Source organism: Pseudonaja textilis, chromosome 13 (genome assembly GCF_049901715.1).
Source record: "Pseudonaja textilis isolate UNSWEBS1 chromosome 13, rPseTex1.2, whole genome shotgun sequence".
In the NCBI taxonomy this organism is placed as follows: domain Eukaryota; kingdom Metazoa; phylum Chordata; class Lepidosauria; order Squamata; family Elapidae; genus Pseudonaja; species Pseudonaja textilis.
Window position 1 is genome coordinate 16,279,910 of NC_142002.1, and position 15,593 is coordinate 16,295,502.

General features: G+C 44.5%; 1 protein-coding gene across 1 annotated transcript; it reads right to left on the reverse strand.

Moving 5' to 3' along the window:
* Window positions 1-5,210: 5,210 nt before the first annotated feature.
* Window positions 5,211-15,593, reverse strand: SEC11A (SEC11 homolog A, signal peptidase complex subunit). Its single transcript, XM_026709981.2, has 6 exons — window positions 15,350-15,593; window positions 13,473-13,582; window positions 11,177-11,326; window positions 9,201-9,320; window positions 6,804-6,861; window positions 5,211-5,495 (listed from the first exon to the last, which is right to left on the reverse strand). Exons 1-6 carry the CDS (start codon window positions 15,398-15,400, stop codon window positions 5,445-5,447), a joined length of 540 nt encoding a protein of 179 aa, XP_026565766.1. The 5' UTR covers window positions 15,401-15,593; the 3' UTR covers window positions 5,211-5,444.

Below are 15,593 nucleotides of genomic sequence, written 5' to 3' on the forward strand. Positions count from 1 at the left end.
AAGGAAAGAGGGAGAAAGGGAGGGAAGGAGGGAAGAAGGGAGGAGAGAGAGAAAGGAAGGGAAGGAGGGAGAGAGAGAAAAGAAAGGATGGAAAGTAGGAAAGAAGGCAGGGAGGGAGGAAAGAGGGAGAAAGGGAGGGAAGGAGGGAAGAAGAAAGGAGAGAGAAAGGAAGGGAAGGGATGTCTAAAACAATATTTCACCATCACTCTCCAAAATTTGACTCTCTTGTAAAAATGTCGAGATGTTAGCCCGGGGAAAGCTACTCCCATCTCTCCTTTTATAGTCTGTAGCCAGACAGAAAATCTTGGTGGGTCCACCTAGCTGAAGTCAAATCAAGGGCGATACAATTCTTGCCAGGGGCCATCAGTAACACCTCACCACAAAAAAATACCATTTTGGAGGGTGCTCCATCCGTGGAGCTTTTCAAAAATAAAGACTGGACAACTTGGGATGGTATAAATCTCCTGCCTGGACCAAGGAGGGGTGGGACTAGATTATCTCTTAAGGTCGCATCTGGCCCTACGATTCTACGACGCCCCTTCAAAGGGGCCACAAGATACCGGCGTTGTTTTGCAGCAACCAAATTACTATATTCCAACTTGCAAAAGAAGTCCTGGATCATGGATTCTTCCGGCCAGAAACTCCTCTTGTCATCCTCTTGATCGTTTCTGACTTCCTCTTTCTGAAACTTCTTCCCTTGCGGCAGATAAAGTCACAGCACGCTTAGTCCTACGAGCCCCCCACTGACCCCCCCCCCCCAGACCATTCCATTCCATGTTAGACATCAGAGGCGATGCCTGGGGCAGGAGGTTATCTTCGAGAACGCACTACTTCGCTCTGGATTTTTAAAAAGCTGCCGAATTGCACAACGCTCTTAAAAGATGGAAGATGACACTCTCCGTTCTTCAAACTGGGTTCCGGAAGCCACAGACCCCCCGTTCAAATTCGGGATTAGGCCGTGCGTGGGCTTGCAGGGTGCAAAAGAGGATTAAATTCCTGCAGGATTTTTTGGTGTGTGTGTGTTTGTGGAGAGGGTTAACTGTCGGAAGTGGCTTAGCTAGCATCAAAGAGGCCCACGTCCACACCTGCCCCCCCCAGGATTAGAGGAAGGAGGTGTGGGGAGTGAGATCAAGGGACCCCAGTTTTGGCAGCTAAATCTCAACTCATGAAATTATTTCTATGGTCTTTAATTTAAAGTTGCCAACGGAAAGGGAGGGGGGGAGCAGCGTGGCAGCTTGGAAAGCGAAAGTGCATTCCATAAATAGTTTTTCAAAGTTAGTTTAACTAGGTGACTGAAGTTGCTGCTGCGCAAAATTCTAACTGGAGAAGGTGATTGGTGACTCTTGGCTATGGAGGTGTCCCATTGGAGAATATGAATTAGGATACACCCAGAGTGTGGGGGAAAACCAGGGTCAAGGGTGACAGTGAATGGTGTGTCTCAGAGTAGGTTGCACCCAGGCAGTGCCGGACGTGTTAACTCCCAATAAATCCTTTTTAGGTTTTGGAAGTTTGGCTTGAGACTCATGATTTATATTGACTGCTTCCTAGTATGATTTGATGGCTTATTGTACCCTATGACTATTATTAAGTGTTGTGCCTGATGATTCTTGACTCTTGACGAATGTCTCTTTTCTTTTATGTACACTAAGAGCCTATGCATCAAAGACAAATTCCTTGTGTGTCTAATCACACTTGGCCAATAAACCTAACCTATTCTGTTCTGTTCTATTTTTATTTCTATTTTTATTCTATTTCTATTCTTATTGTACCCTATGACTATCATTAAGTGTTGTGCCTGATGATTCTTGACTCCTGACGAATGTATCTTTTCTTTGATGTACACTGAGAGCATTTGCACCAAGACAAATTCCTTGTGTGTCTAATTTCACTTGGCCAATAAACCTATTCTATTCTATTCTATTCTGTTCTGTTGTTTTTATTTTTATTTTTATTCTATTTCTATTCTTATTGTACCCTATGACTATCATTAAGTGTTGTACCTGATGATTCTTGACTCTTGATGAATGTATCTTTTCTTTGATGTACACTGAGAGCATTTGCAGCAAGACAAATTCCTTGTGTGTCCAATCACACTTAGCCAATAATTCTATTCTATTCTAATTCTATTCTTATTGTACCCTATGACTATCCTTAAGTGTTGTACCTTATGAATCTTGATGAATACATCTTTGATGTACACTGCGAGCATTTGCACCAAGACAAATTCCTTGTGTGTCCAATCACACTTGGCCAATCAAGAATTCTATTCTATTCTAATTCTATTCTTATTGTACCCTATGACTATCCTTAAGTGTTGTACCTTATGAATCTTGATGAATACATCTTTGATGTACACTGAGAGAATTTGCACCAAGACAAATTCCTTGTGTGTCCAATCACACTTGGCCAATCAAGAATTCTAATTAATTGGGGTAACTGCTGGAATTCTGACATTAAAACAAATCCAGACTTCCAGTCCTGGATTAAGGCACATCGTCTATCTAAACATTTGGGAGGCTGAAGGATGCAACAAGATAGTATAGTGGTCCTTGATTTACAATACTTCATTTAGTGAGCGTTCAAAGTTACAACAGCACTGAAAAAAAGGGGACTTATGACCGTTTCCCCACACTTACGATCTTTGTAGCATCCCCTTGGTTACATGATCAAAATTTGGCCGATTGGCAGCTGGTTCACTTACAATGGTCGCAGCATCCCAAGGTCACGTGGTCCCCTTTTGCGACCTCCTGACAAGCCAAATCAAGGGGGAAGCCGAGGTTCACTTAACGACCGTGTTCCTAACTTATCAACTGCGGCGATTCACTTAACAGCTGTGGCAAGATAGGTCATAAAAACAGGGCAAAACTCACTTGACGACATAAACGTTTGGCTCAGTTGTGGTCCTAAGTCCAGGACTCCTTGTGTATCCGCCTAGAACACTTCTCTGCGGCGGGCAGAAAATATCCCATTTTATTCTTTCTGAAATCCTACATCTTAGAAGCGAAATGGGTGTGGAGAGATGTGGGGTGGGGAGAGGTGTGTTTTAATGCAAGGTTTTGTTTTTTGTTTAAAGAGAATTAGTAGTCATCTGTTTTTGAGGGGCCGACACCTCTCTTCACAGCAATTAGCTGTCCCTTCTGCATAAAAAAGGATAACAGCTTTTCCATTGAATGTTGCAAAAGTGTTGATTAGCAACATCTGCATTCAAACCAAGGGAGTGAAAAAAAAGAAACACAAAAGGAAGGTAGCACCTCTGCGATTTAGAAGAGGGAAAGGCTTAATAAATGTTAATGTGGACCACAATTCGGCCTTTGCCCTCTTAACTAACCAAGCTGCCTCCACAAGGTTGTTACAAGAATAAAATCAGTGTTGAGAGAGAGCACAGCTTCTTGATTTGTCTTTAGGTCAGCTGGGAGGATTGGAGGAGGGCAGGTATCTTCCAGGTGATTGTGATGATCCGTGGAGGGGCACAAAGGCAACACGGTCAGATAACCAGTAGGAGTCCCTTTATTAGCTCCAACTTTGTCCCCAGTGTCCAGGTTACCTTCTGGCTGGAGAAAAACTCTCCCAGGAACAGCCATTGGCTGCAGAGAATCCAAGTCCAAAACATGGTCAACCCAAACTGTAACTTTAAGTCCGATCAAACCAAACGGAGGTAATTAGTTTGGCAGGGCAGGAGCAAGAATTCCAGACGTGAAGGCACAGCAATAGCTCAACATGGTTGGGAAGACGCCAGGAACACAGATAAGCAATGACAACACAGGATAAAGTCACGTTTGCTCCCAGCAGCTGCAGCAGTCAGCATTCAGTTCTTTTAAACTTTCATTCCCGGGTGTGGCTAATGAAGGGAATCAAGGCCCTCTCCTCTTCCGTAAGCCATGCAACTCACGTTGCTCCCTTCTCTGTTCCTCCCCGAGTGCCCTTGGGTGGAGAGGAAGTGGGCCTGGTTCTTCCTCTGAACTCCCTTTCCCTTGTTCTACCTCTCCCCTGCTCTGCCCAGCCGGATTTTGCCCTTCCCCAGCCTCCTCCACAGCCAACGGAGACACACTCCCTGTGAGCTGTTCATCCTCCTCCTTGGATTCAGACTCGGACAGGGGCACGACAGGGATGGTGGATACTTATTCAACCAATCCCAAAGAGAAGATCCCCGTTTGGGTGGCAGAGTCAATTAGCCAGGGTTCCACCAACTGCTAACTTCCCGGCCTGACCCAGTTATGCCTCTTGTGCATGAACGGCCCTTTCTTTGAGTCAGCAGCGACTGAAGGGAAGTGTTGACAGCCTCCTCGATGGCAGTCACAATCGGATAAAATTAAGCCACCCACGGGGGCTGTGTTTTACCGCAGCTTTGCTAAAAAGCGGAGGTGGCTGAAGAAAAACACGGCATCGCAGGTTGCATAACCACCCAGAGCTAAAATGCAGCGAGAACAGCTACGGCGCTTGAATCTTGAACCATCCTCTCCTCCCAAAGGGATTGACTCTTGCGCCACACCTGCTGGCAGAAGGGACGTGCTGTGCCTCGGAGGCAGGTATTTTGCTCCTCAGTATTGGCGAGGCTTGCGCTTATCAAAGTTAATTAGTTTTCAGCAGCCTTTTAACCGGGGGATTCCTAAGAATCATTAAAAAGGTTTCTGTTCCCTTTGGTTCGTGTTTGTCTTATTGGAAAAGGGTTTGGGTCAGAACACCAGCGTAGCAATAGCACTTAACTTATATACCGCTTCACAGGGCTTTACAGTGGTTTACAAAGTCAGCCTCTTGCCCTCAACAATCTGGGTCCTCGTTTTGCCGACTTCGGAAAGGATGGAAGGCTGAGTCAACCTTGAGCTGGTCAGGATCGAACTGATGGCAGTGTGCAGTGAGCTAGCCTGCAATGCTGCATTCTAACCACTGCGCCACCAAGGCTCTTCTTCAAGCATGTTCACGCTAACAATTAAGAAGCCAAAATTTTTGACTGTGCAAAACCCCAGCCTTAGGTCCCCGGCCTCTCAGCTCAGAACTGGAGTGGCATGATTATGATTTCAAAACTGGGATTTATAGTTGCGATTTGCTGGTCCTAAAGATGACTTTATTCTTATTTGGAAGCAGACGGCTCTTCCCTGGGAGCATCTCCAGCTATTAACCGGAAACAAGATTTTCATACTTTTCAACGGAATCAGTGGAAGAAAAGAACCGGTAAGCTTAGAAAAAAGGCACACACAAAAAAAAAAAAACGGTTTTGGCTTTAAAATCTTTTTTTTTTTTTTAATATAAAAAATTCACCGAGGTACAAAAATGCTAAAGTGTGACAAACTCTTTCAAAATACTGAGATCAACCTGCCCGTGACACAGCAGTCGTAGAAAAACGAAACAACCACAACAGAAAAAAAACAACTCCGCCCAAATCCGGATCAGCAAAGTGAACTTCACATCCCGGCCTGCTTGGAGGAGTGGTCCTCGCCTCTGCTGGGCTACTCTCGATGGACCAGGACAAACAAGCCCAAGAGGAAAAGGACGGTGTACTGGTGGGGAGAAAAGAGCAAGACAGAAATTCAAAATGCGATGCGGGGATTTCACAGCGATCCTAAGCCCACTTTAGTCCCGAAAGCCAAAATCATAAAACACCCCAAGCGGCACAATCTTAAGGCATATGGTTTCCCGCTTCGGTGGGCGGGTTCGCAACCTGCAGCGGGCTTCCTTTGAATCTTTTAATCGAGATTTCAAGAATAAGCCCCACAGGGATGGAGTGCGGCCCATTGCGAGCGCATGACTGATTTGCGAACCTGAATGCATGGTTACGCTCAGATGAAATGCAAAGGTAAACCGAAGGAGGATTCGTCGGCGGGACGGACTCAGTTAGCAAAAGCAAACTTTGAACAAGGCAAGGCTGGTGGTTCCCAAAAAAAGTTACAAGGATTTGGTGTGCCTTATCTATTTTACTTGAAGTTCAGTGTGTGTTGTGGTTCAGACGGCTGAGGTCTCGAAGACCGAGGACTTGGATGATGGGCCTGCGTGTGACGCAGGGATGGGGGCCAGGACTATTGGAGAGTGGGGTGTTGCCTTTGGAGGTTGTGAGGTCTGGCAGCAGTGACAAAGAGGACCCTGGGGAGCCTATACTCAGTGTGTGTGCGTGCGTGCAGGACTACTCGAGGGAAAGAGCAGCTGAAGCAGAACGGGCGACTCTGGAGTAAGGCTGGAAGGTAATGGCTCCTCCCATAAGGGATAAAAGCCAGCCTTTGGGGTTGGCTTCTTTGCAGGAAGCAAAGTTGTTCTTTCTACTCAGAGTCCTCACGGAAGCCCTGCTTGCTCCGGTTTGTTTTTTGAAACTTCCGGCTTTGGATATTTATCTACAATTAGTTTTTTGTTCTCGGCAGCCTTTCGCAACCTTGAAAGGGCTTGCTCTTTTCTGGGACAATTAGTTTTGAATGATTCTTGGCTGTGAATGCACAGAATTCACAGCGCCGCATTAAAAAGGGTTGTTTTTATACGTACTTTTGTGTTTGTTTGATTTGAACGAGGCTTCGGTCAGAGCAGTGTGTTTTATTCTATTTTTAAAGTTCTCTGGCCTTTCTCAACCCCCAATCTCTCTCCCAAACCAAACCAAATTCCAGGACCTAAAACAGCCAGAAACAGGGGTCATTTTCACCAAGCCATCATTGAGAGTCAACTGCCTGCTTGAATGTGGTTTGGGATGTTTCAGCTGGAGTTCTATGAGAGAGAGAGAGAGAGAGACCCTGAACCCACCAGCCTCCATGCATTGTCTGAATGGTGCTTTTGTTTTGCCGATGCAGCGCGTTGCCACGAGGCAGCAAACGAACCGAAAGTCCTACCTTGAATTTAGGGTAATCATTCATTAGGATGGTGACTATTCCGATGTAGGGCACAAACCTGAAACAGAAAAATAAAGCCATCCACTTTAGGCAGTAAACTGGCTGAAATAATAAGAAGTCCATAGAGATTCTCTGTCATCCGGGTCATGGTTGTCCCAAAGATGGTTTATCAGGAGGCAAATGGGCTTTCTACTTTTTTTTTCTCTTTTGAAGATGTTTCGCTTCTCATTCAAGAAGCTTCTTCAACTCTGCCAGGATGGTGGGGAACGGAAGGATTTATATTCCCTGCAGACCGCTGGTCATTTGCTGATAACCCTGAGGACACAGACAAACCTTCAAGGACCCTCTAGAAGGATGCAAATGACCAGCTGTGGAAACCAAATGTGGAAAAACAAAGCAATTCCCGATGAAAATGACATTATAAAAAAAGAGACGGTCATGCGCCGAGATGGGCAAATTAACTTGGGAAGTGAAAGATAAGGACGAGATAGAATACTATAAAATATGGAATAAGTTTTATCAGTGGTGGGGGGAAAAAAGGAAGGATCTAAAATCAAAAGAGAATAGGGACAGCAAAACGGACGAGTAAAACTGGGAAGTATCATAGAAATGTATAGCTGTCTAAATGTATTTAAAGAATGTATTTTATGTCATAATGTGTGACAACAAGGATTGTCGGGATGATTACACCACGTTGAATCTTTTCAATCATTTACTTCATAAAGTTTTGTTTAAAAGAAAAAAGTAAAGAAAAATAAAGAAAGTCCAGTACTTCCGAGGTGTATTGATAGAGAGAAACAAAGAAGCAACAGACATAAGAATTTTGATAAGACAGTGGGGTGCCTCCTTCCTCACGTGCAGGTTTTAAAAAGGGCTTTCATGAAACTCAGAAACAAAGCATTATACGGAAGCAAGGGGAGCCCCAAACCAGAGGGCCTAATTTATCCACAACCCAGATGAAAAAGGAAGAGAGACTTCATGAGGAAGACAGACAGGTAAAGTCAACGTTCCAACAAAATCTTGGAAATGGGCAGAAACAAAGACACACAGAGAGAAAGATGTCTATGAATATTCTCAGTCACCCAGGTCATGGTTATCCCAACGGTGCTTTTCAAAAGGCAACCGGACATTCTTGGGGCTTTTTTTTCCCCCCTGAAAATCAATTTTCAGGGTGCTTAATGACCACATGACTCCAAGGAATATAAATCCATCCATTCCCCACCATTCAGTCAGAAGTGAAGAAGCGGTCAAGAGTATATTCATGAACTGGAACAGAGCATGGTAACAAGGTCAGCCAATGGGCACAGCAACTAAGTCAGCCAATGAGGACTGTTTGGAAACTGAAACTAAAAGTAGCTTAGGCGTGGCTCTATATTAAGCTCTGCAGCTCTGCAGCGATGTTAAGCTCTGAGTCTGTCTATTAGAAATGAAACTGCAGAAATCAGAGAACAAGAAGATAAACAATTTTATGAAGTTTGGGATCTTTTTTATCAATGGTTAGATAATAAAACATAATGATAGAATATTCAGATTTAGCATAAAAAAAATTTTTTTTTCTTGATATTATCTTTATAAAACACTATCAAGGTAGATTTGGTATGATCTTATGATTTATTGCAAAATAAATTAAGCAAATTATAGTTATCTCGTTAAAATATGAATTAACAAAATTATAAATGGTTTTTTTTTTAGTGATATTAGGTTATACAATTATTGATTGATAATATGAGCTATTATGTAATATAATTATACTAGTGACTAGGAAATGGATGCACAAAAAAAAAGTGGTAAACCAATCGATGCACTGTATGTAAATCTATGAAGGATATTTTTATGTTTTTTGTGTTATGTTTATGTTTATTTTGTTATGTATGCTTATGCTTGTTATTAAAAAATAAAAAATAATTTATTTAAAATTAAAAAAAAAGAAATGAAAGTGCTTCTCCTCTGCTATGTATAATGCTTGCCTGCTGAACTAAAGTGAAACTGAGGTCTGTTTCTCAGCTCCTGAGTTGGTGCTGAAGCTCTGAACCTGTAATATGTCTACTTCTGTTTGAGTTTGCTCCACGTTAGAGAAATCTACAACGGGTATTGTAAAATTTACTTCATGTGTTTATAAAGAAGTTTAAATGAAGCCGCAGCCATCTGTGTTTACTTTTCTGGGGCTGAATTTATGCTGCAAAAGCCTGAACAGAAGCTTCTTGGATGAGAAGTGAAATGTTTTTCAAGGAAATTTCCCCCCCTCTCCCCCAAGAAAATTCAGTTGCCTTTTGAAAAAGCACCTTTGGGGAAACAGGAAGGTACCAACCAACTGCAGGGGACAGAACGGAACTCCGCAGGGGAGAGGTTATGCTGAGGTTATGACAATGCCCACCAGCTGGCTGGCGCCTCACTCACCCTCTTGTTCTTCCAACCACGTCTTTCTTCTCCAGCCAGTGTTGTCCTTGTTTGTACAAGCCTCGATCATCAACTGCATTGTTGTCGCCTTTGGTCAAAAACTTGATGTCGCCGTTTTGTCTGGCATAAGGAAAAATAAAAGGGCCACGATTAACGAGTAGGCAAAACAGAATGCAATCGCATTGTGAGGAGGAATGTAGATGCTAAATGAACATGTCACCTTATATCATTGGGTAAACTTAAGCTTTTAAACTGGTTTCTTCCCCTGAGTGGGTTATTAAGGGTGTGGACCAATGGTGGGATTCAATTTTTTTTTTTTACTAACTGGCTCTGTGGGCGTGGCTTGGTGGGCGTGGCAGGGGAAGGCTACTGCAAAATCCCCCTTCCCTCCCCACCCCACTAACCTGCTTTCCAGCTCCCTTCTCCTGAGCAGGGCAACGAAAGGAGACCCAGCCAATCAACTAGGACTCGGGAGGTGGAGAAGAGATGGGGTTGGCAGGGCCAGTCAGAGGTGGGATTGGCCGGTTCTCCAAACTACTCAAAATTTCCGCTACCGGTTCTGTAGAACTGGTCAGAACCGGCTGAATCCCACCTCTGGTGTGGATGCCTGGAATTATCCCACTTTTCCCTTCCACAAAGTTAAGCCTATTTCAGGATCCTAGGCCCAGACACTAAATCCCACACTAATCCAGAATGGTAAAGATTTGGCAAAGCTAGTCTAAGTTTAGCACCTGGTCCCTTCCTCAAATAACGCCATTCATGTCCGTTCTTCCACATTATTTCCAAACTGTATTAATTGCATTCAGGGAGTAACTTTCCTTAATCTTCTGCTATCATCCTCCAAGTGTGATGGAAGGACCCTTGTTTAACTGAATCACAGTTCGTAGCAAACTCTGGCTTGTACTGCGCTTCCTAACAAGATTCCACAGGTAGACAAATTGTGCTTTGTTTACAAATCTTGGCTAGAAAGAGGGAAGGAGAGGGAAGCAAAGAGGAGGAGAGGAGAAGGAAAGAGGGGAGGAGAGGGAAGCGGAGGGGAGGGGAGGAGAAAGGGGGAAAGAGAGGGAAGCGGAGGGGAGGGGAGGAGAAAGGGGGAAAGAGAGGGAAGCGGAGGGGAGGAGAGGAGAAGGAAAGAGGGAGGGAGAAGGAAGCGGAGGGGAAGAAAGGAGAAGGAAAGAGGGAAGCGGAGGGGAGGAGAGGAGAAGAGGGAAGGAGGGGGAAGCAGAGGGGAGGAGAGGAGAAGGAAAGAGATGGAAAGAGTTGGACTGTTGATGTAAAATTGAAAATATGATGTATTATACAGGAAAATGCGTAATAAGAATATTGTTTTTTTTATGCAACAACAACAAAAAGATTCCACAGGTAGACAATTGTGCTTTGTTTACAAATCTTGGCTGGAGGGTTTCATTTAAACCAGAGTTTGCTGGTTCAGGTAAAACATAAGTTTCCTCCAACCCACGCCAAGCATGATCAGAATTATGAATTGCAAGAGAGAAGGAATGGACGCGGACAGAACCCGCTTCCAATCCTCCACACCAGGGGTGGGATGCAAATATTTTTACTAACAGTCCTGTGGGCGTGTCCAGGTGGGTGTGGCCATGTGACTGGGTGGGTGTGGCTTTTTTTTGCACAGCACCCCATCCCCCCTGGGTTTTTTGCCTCTTGGGCCTCAGGGAAGCCTCCTGGCCAATGGAATAAGATAGCCAGGGGTATCCTGAAACAGCTGATCATTGGGAGAAAAAAAAAACACCAGTTCGGCCGAACTGATAGCTGTTTTTTTTACTACTGGTTTGGCCGAATTGTAACAAGTTTTTACTACCAGTTCGTCCAAACCAGGCCGAACTAGTAGAATACCACCACTGCTCCACGTCATCGTAAAGACTGGAATAAGGACAGCACTTGTGGAAGGACAGAATGAAAACTGACACAGCAACAAACCCCCTGCATCTATCAACCGTCCAAAGCCCGAGACGTACTTTTCATGGATTTTCAGGACACGATGCACGATTGGGATTTCTCTCCCTTCTATCCTAAAGACAACGATTTCCCCCACTCTGATCGGCTGCTCGACGCGGTTGGTCAAGAACAGAAGATCGCCTCTGTGGAAGGCGGGTTCCATGCTACCACTGGAAGATTAAAAAGCATCTGTTAATAATAACAGTTTTTTTAAAAAAAAAAATCACCTCAAATTCTGCATTTTTGCCTTCAGGTGGGAGTGGCCCTGCCAGTTTTAGAGGATTAGAGCAGAGGTCTCCAATTTTGGCAGCTTTAAGACTTGTGGACTTCAACTCCCAGAATTCCTCCTCCAGTCATGTCGTAAACTTGCCAAGTTAGAAGACCTTTGCACTAGAGAGTTACACCCTGGGTCCATTTACTAGAGGAATTAAGACAAGAAGGCTGCCTTCTGATTTTCTGGCACAGACATGCGTAGCCCGCTCTGCAACCATAAATGCCAAGTTGTTGCACACGGATTGTGTCTTTCTGTCTTCCCCGCCAGCTGCCTTCCACAACAGATGGAACAGTTTTGCTTGCTCATTTTGTACCCAGTAACAGCTCCCCCTTATTTCAAGGGTGCAAATAAATGCTTTCCTTTCTAATTCTTCCCCATCTGTTTTCTCTCTGATGTCACATCAACTCAATGGCAAGGTAAGGGGTGCCTTCTCTTTTCATTCCTGTAAAGAAAAGGTAGGGGAAATGTGGAGCTTTGTGATGAATGCACATGGGTTTTTAGGGGATATAATCTGGAATGGATTTGCATCACTGTCCCTGTAAGGCAAGGGCCTTCAAACTTGGCAAGTTTTAAGGATTGTGGACTTCAACTCCCAGAATTCCTGAGCTAACATGACTGGAGGAGGAATTCTGGGAGTTGAAGTCCAAAAGTCTTAAAGCTGTCAAGTTTGAAGACCCCTAATCTACAGTATCTATCTCCATCTCCATTGTCTGTCTGTCTGTCTATCCTGTATCTATCTATCTATCTATCTAATCTATCATGTATATCTACAGTCTGTCTGTCTGACTGTCTGTCTGTCTATCTATCTATCTATCTATCTAATCTGTCTATATCTATCTAATCTGTCTATATCTATCTGTCTCTGTCTGTCTAATCCAAGGGTCTTCAAATTTGGCAACTTTAAGACTTTTGGACTTCAACTCCCAGAATTCCTGAGCTAACATGACTGGAGGAGGAATTCTGGGAGTTGAACTCAACAAGCCTTAAAGCTATCAAGTTTGGAGACTCCCTGGTATAAGGCTAGCAGCTGCTTCAAAGGCAGCCGCCTACCGATCTTGCTCTGAATACATGGAAAGCAATCAACTTTGCATTGATCATTCAGCCAATACAGGCAGTCCTTGACTTGCAATCTTTTATTTAATGACCGTCTGAAGTTGCAGAAGCACAGAAAAAAAAAGAAAAAAGCAAACGGTGACTGGTCTTCACACAATCGTGACGGCATCCCCACAGTCACACGATCCAAATTTGGATGTGTGGAAAGCCTTTAAAACTGTGGCAGCGTCCTGAAGTCACATGGCTGCCATTTGCGATCTTCCCAGCCAGCTTTGGACATGGAAAATCAATGGGAGAAGCCTGATTCATTTAACGACTGCATTATTCACTTAATAATTTCAGGGATTTACTTCACAGCAATGACCCCAAAAGCCGTAAAATCAGGCACAATTCACTGGCAACCACCTCATCCTGGGTGCCTCCTTTTTTTTTTTTTTTGAACTATTACCATCTGGCAGACGGTACAGGATAATAAAAACAAGGACAAATGGGCTGAAAAACAGCTTCTATCCCAGGGCAAGAGCACTCTTGAATTCAACTGTGTACTGCAGTGTTGGTGTGGTGTGGGGGGTTTTCAGTTCAATGTGTTGAGTGTGAAGGATGTGAGTTTGTGTTTATTTTCATGGTCATTGATGTACACTGAAGATGGTGTTTGATTTCATTGTACAAGGTGCCATAACAATAAACTAAACTAAACTAAACTAAACCACCTTACTTAGCAGCAGAAGTTCTGGCCTCAGTTGTGGTCATAAGCCTATTTGAAAACAGATTCTCTGCAAGAAAGATGGCAGTGTAGCTCAAGTAGGACTCATAAACCACTCACAAGACAGGCTGTAAAACTAAACTTTGCCCTTTTGTCAAGATTACACTTGTTCAAAGATCACGCTAGCAGAAGTCAGGTGCTCTCCAAGCTATCGTGGCCAGTTCCCGCTTCCTAATCTCACACACAGTAGGACGGGTTGAGCCCCAGATTACCAGAAATGTTTTACCTCAGTACGACGACGATGGGACTCTCACTGCCCGTTGCCACCATCAACCCCTTCCAGATCATCAGCGCTGAGGAAACGATCATCCCAAAATTCAGAACCTGGTAATACAGCTAGGTAGGGGTGAGGGGGAGAAGGATTATCACTGGGAATTCAGGACGGTCCTTTGCAAACCACAAAGACCCTCCCATGCAATGCGCTCTTCCTTGGGCAAATTGTGATGAGCCACCTTTTTAGTGTTAAAATTTGTATTAATCTAGAATTTATAAAAAGAATGTGCAATGAAAAGGGACTATGACAAAGAACCAACTAAATTAATAAGTTAACATAAACTATTAAAAGCAAGGAGAGACATTGGTAACTTTTTAATTATCATTATCATTATTATGCAAACACATATTGTTTATCTTTATTTTTAAAATAAATATTAAAGGATATTTGAAATAATTGAAACAAAAAGATGTTTCGATTGAGATTAATGAAAGAGGCTAGAATTAATGTGTTTGTTTCTCTCCTTACTGAAAATTTGAGATGGAAAAGGTAATAATAGAGTTAAGTATGCATATATGAATGTATAATTGCTGTCATATTTGTATGTAAAGGTGATGACTCGGAAATATGTTGTCCATTAAAAAGAGATTTTTGTTTTTAATGTGAAAAACTGAATAAAATTTGTTAAAAAAGAAAGAAAAAGCTGACTGGGTGACTTTGGGCCAGCCCTTTCTCTCAGCCTGACCCACCTCACAGGATTGCGGTTAGGAGCCCAAGCATTAGATGGGTATGTTCAGTGCCTTGAATCACACATAGTGAAGGTGAGATTCAAGGAAAATCCTTTTGGTGAGATTTGGATCGGGAAGGCAACAAACCCCTGGTTTCTGTTATCCGTCTCCTTTCCCATCCAGGGTCCCGCCCAGCCTGCCCGTTCTTCCTGCTGTGCAATTCAAGTTCCTTCATCGTGCTCACACATCAATCGTAGTATTATATTGTTATTTTTTATTTATAACTCATGGAGAGGAACATACTTAACCGCTGTATTTTACCCCAAAACGCAGACCTGAAGGCAGGAGAAGCAGCAACGGGTGGAAACTAATCGACTTAGAACTAAGGAGAAATTTCCTGATTGTGAGAAACAATTAATCAGCGGAGTGATTTGCCTTCAGAAGTTGTTGGAAGTTTTTAAGAGGAGATTGGACAACAGTTTGTCTGAAATGGCATAGGGTTTCCTGCCTGAGCAAGGGGTCAGACTAGAAGACCTCCAAGGTCCCTTGCAAGTCTGCTATTCTGTTAATCAGTGCATCGCCTTCTCTCCAGACGTTGTAAATGCTCCAACACTGGAAGTTTTCAAGAAGAGATTGGACAATCATTTGTCTGAAGTGGCATAGGCTCTCCTGCCTGAGCAAGGGGTCGGACTAGAAGACCTCCAAGGTCCCTTCCAACTCCGCTTATCCTGATGCACACAAACGCACCACACAGAAAGGACAGACTATCAGCCCCCTCCATTGGTTCTTCTGACCCCTTGCCGTCTTCCTAAGTACTTTGCACTGGACCTGGACCTTCCCCACTCCTTAACCCACGGCCACGCCTGCTGGGGAGGATGGGATCTGTAGTCCAGCCCTCCTGGAAGGAGGCTGGGCTGATCTTGCAGCAGAAAAGAGGGGGGGGGGGAGCAGCCCCGCTTGGTCACGTGACGTACCCAGCATGCACACCGGTTTTACCAACTCAACGGGCAGGGGGTGGGTGGGGGGTGTCCAGCCGACCTCACCCCGCGCGGGAGGGGGGACCGACGACGGCAGCCGCGCAGCCGCCCCCGCAGCGGAGAGCAGTCCTTCCTCCGCGACCCTCGCCCCTCCACTCCTCCTCCTCCCGGAGCCCCCGCGAACCTGCCGCTTATTCATCCGCCGAACATCGTCCAGAAAGTCCAGCGACAGCATCCCGCCGGTCAAGGTGGCTGCAGCCGGGAGCCCCGACCGTCTCACACTTCCGCTTCCGGCCGCCGACACCAATATCCGGCCAAGCTGGTGGAGAGGCTGGGAGGTGGAACGTAAGGTCTCGAGGCCCGTCTAGACCAGCCCGTGTTGAGCCCTGCCGGGGGTGGACGACGAAACGTCACTTCCGGTTCTGCAC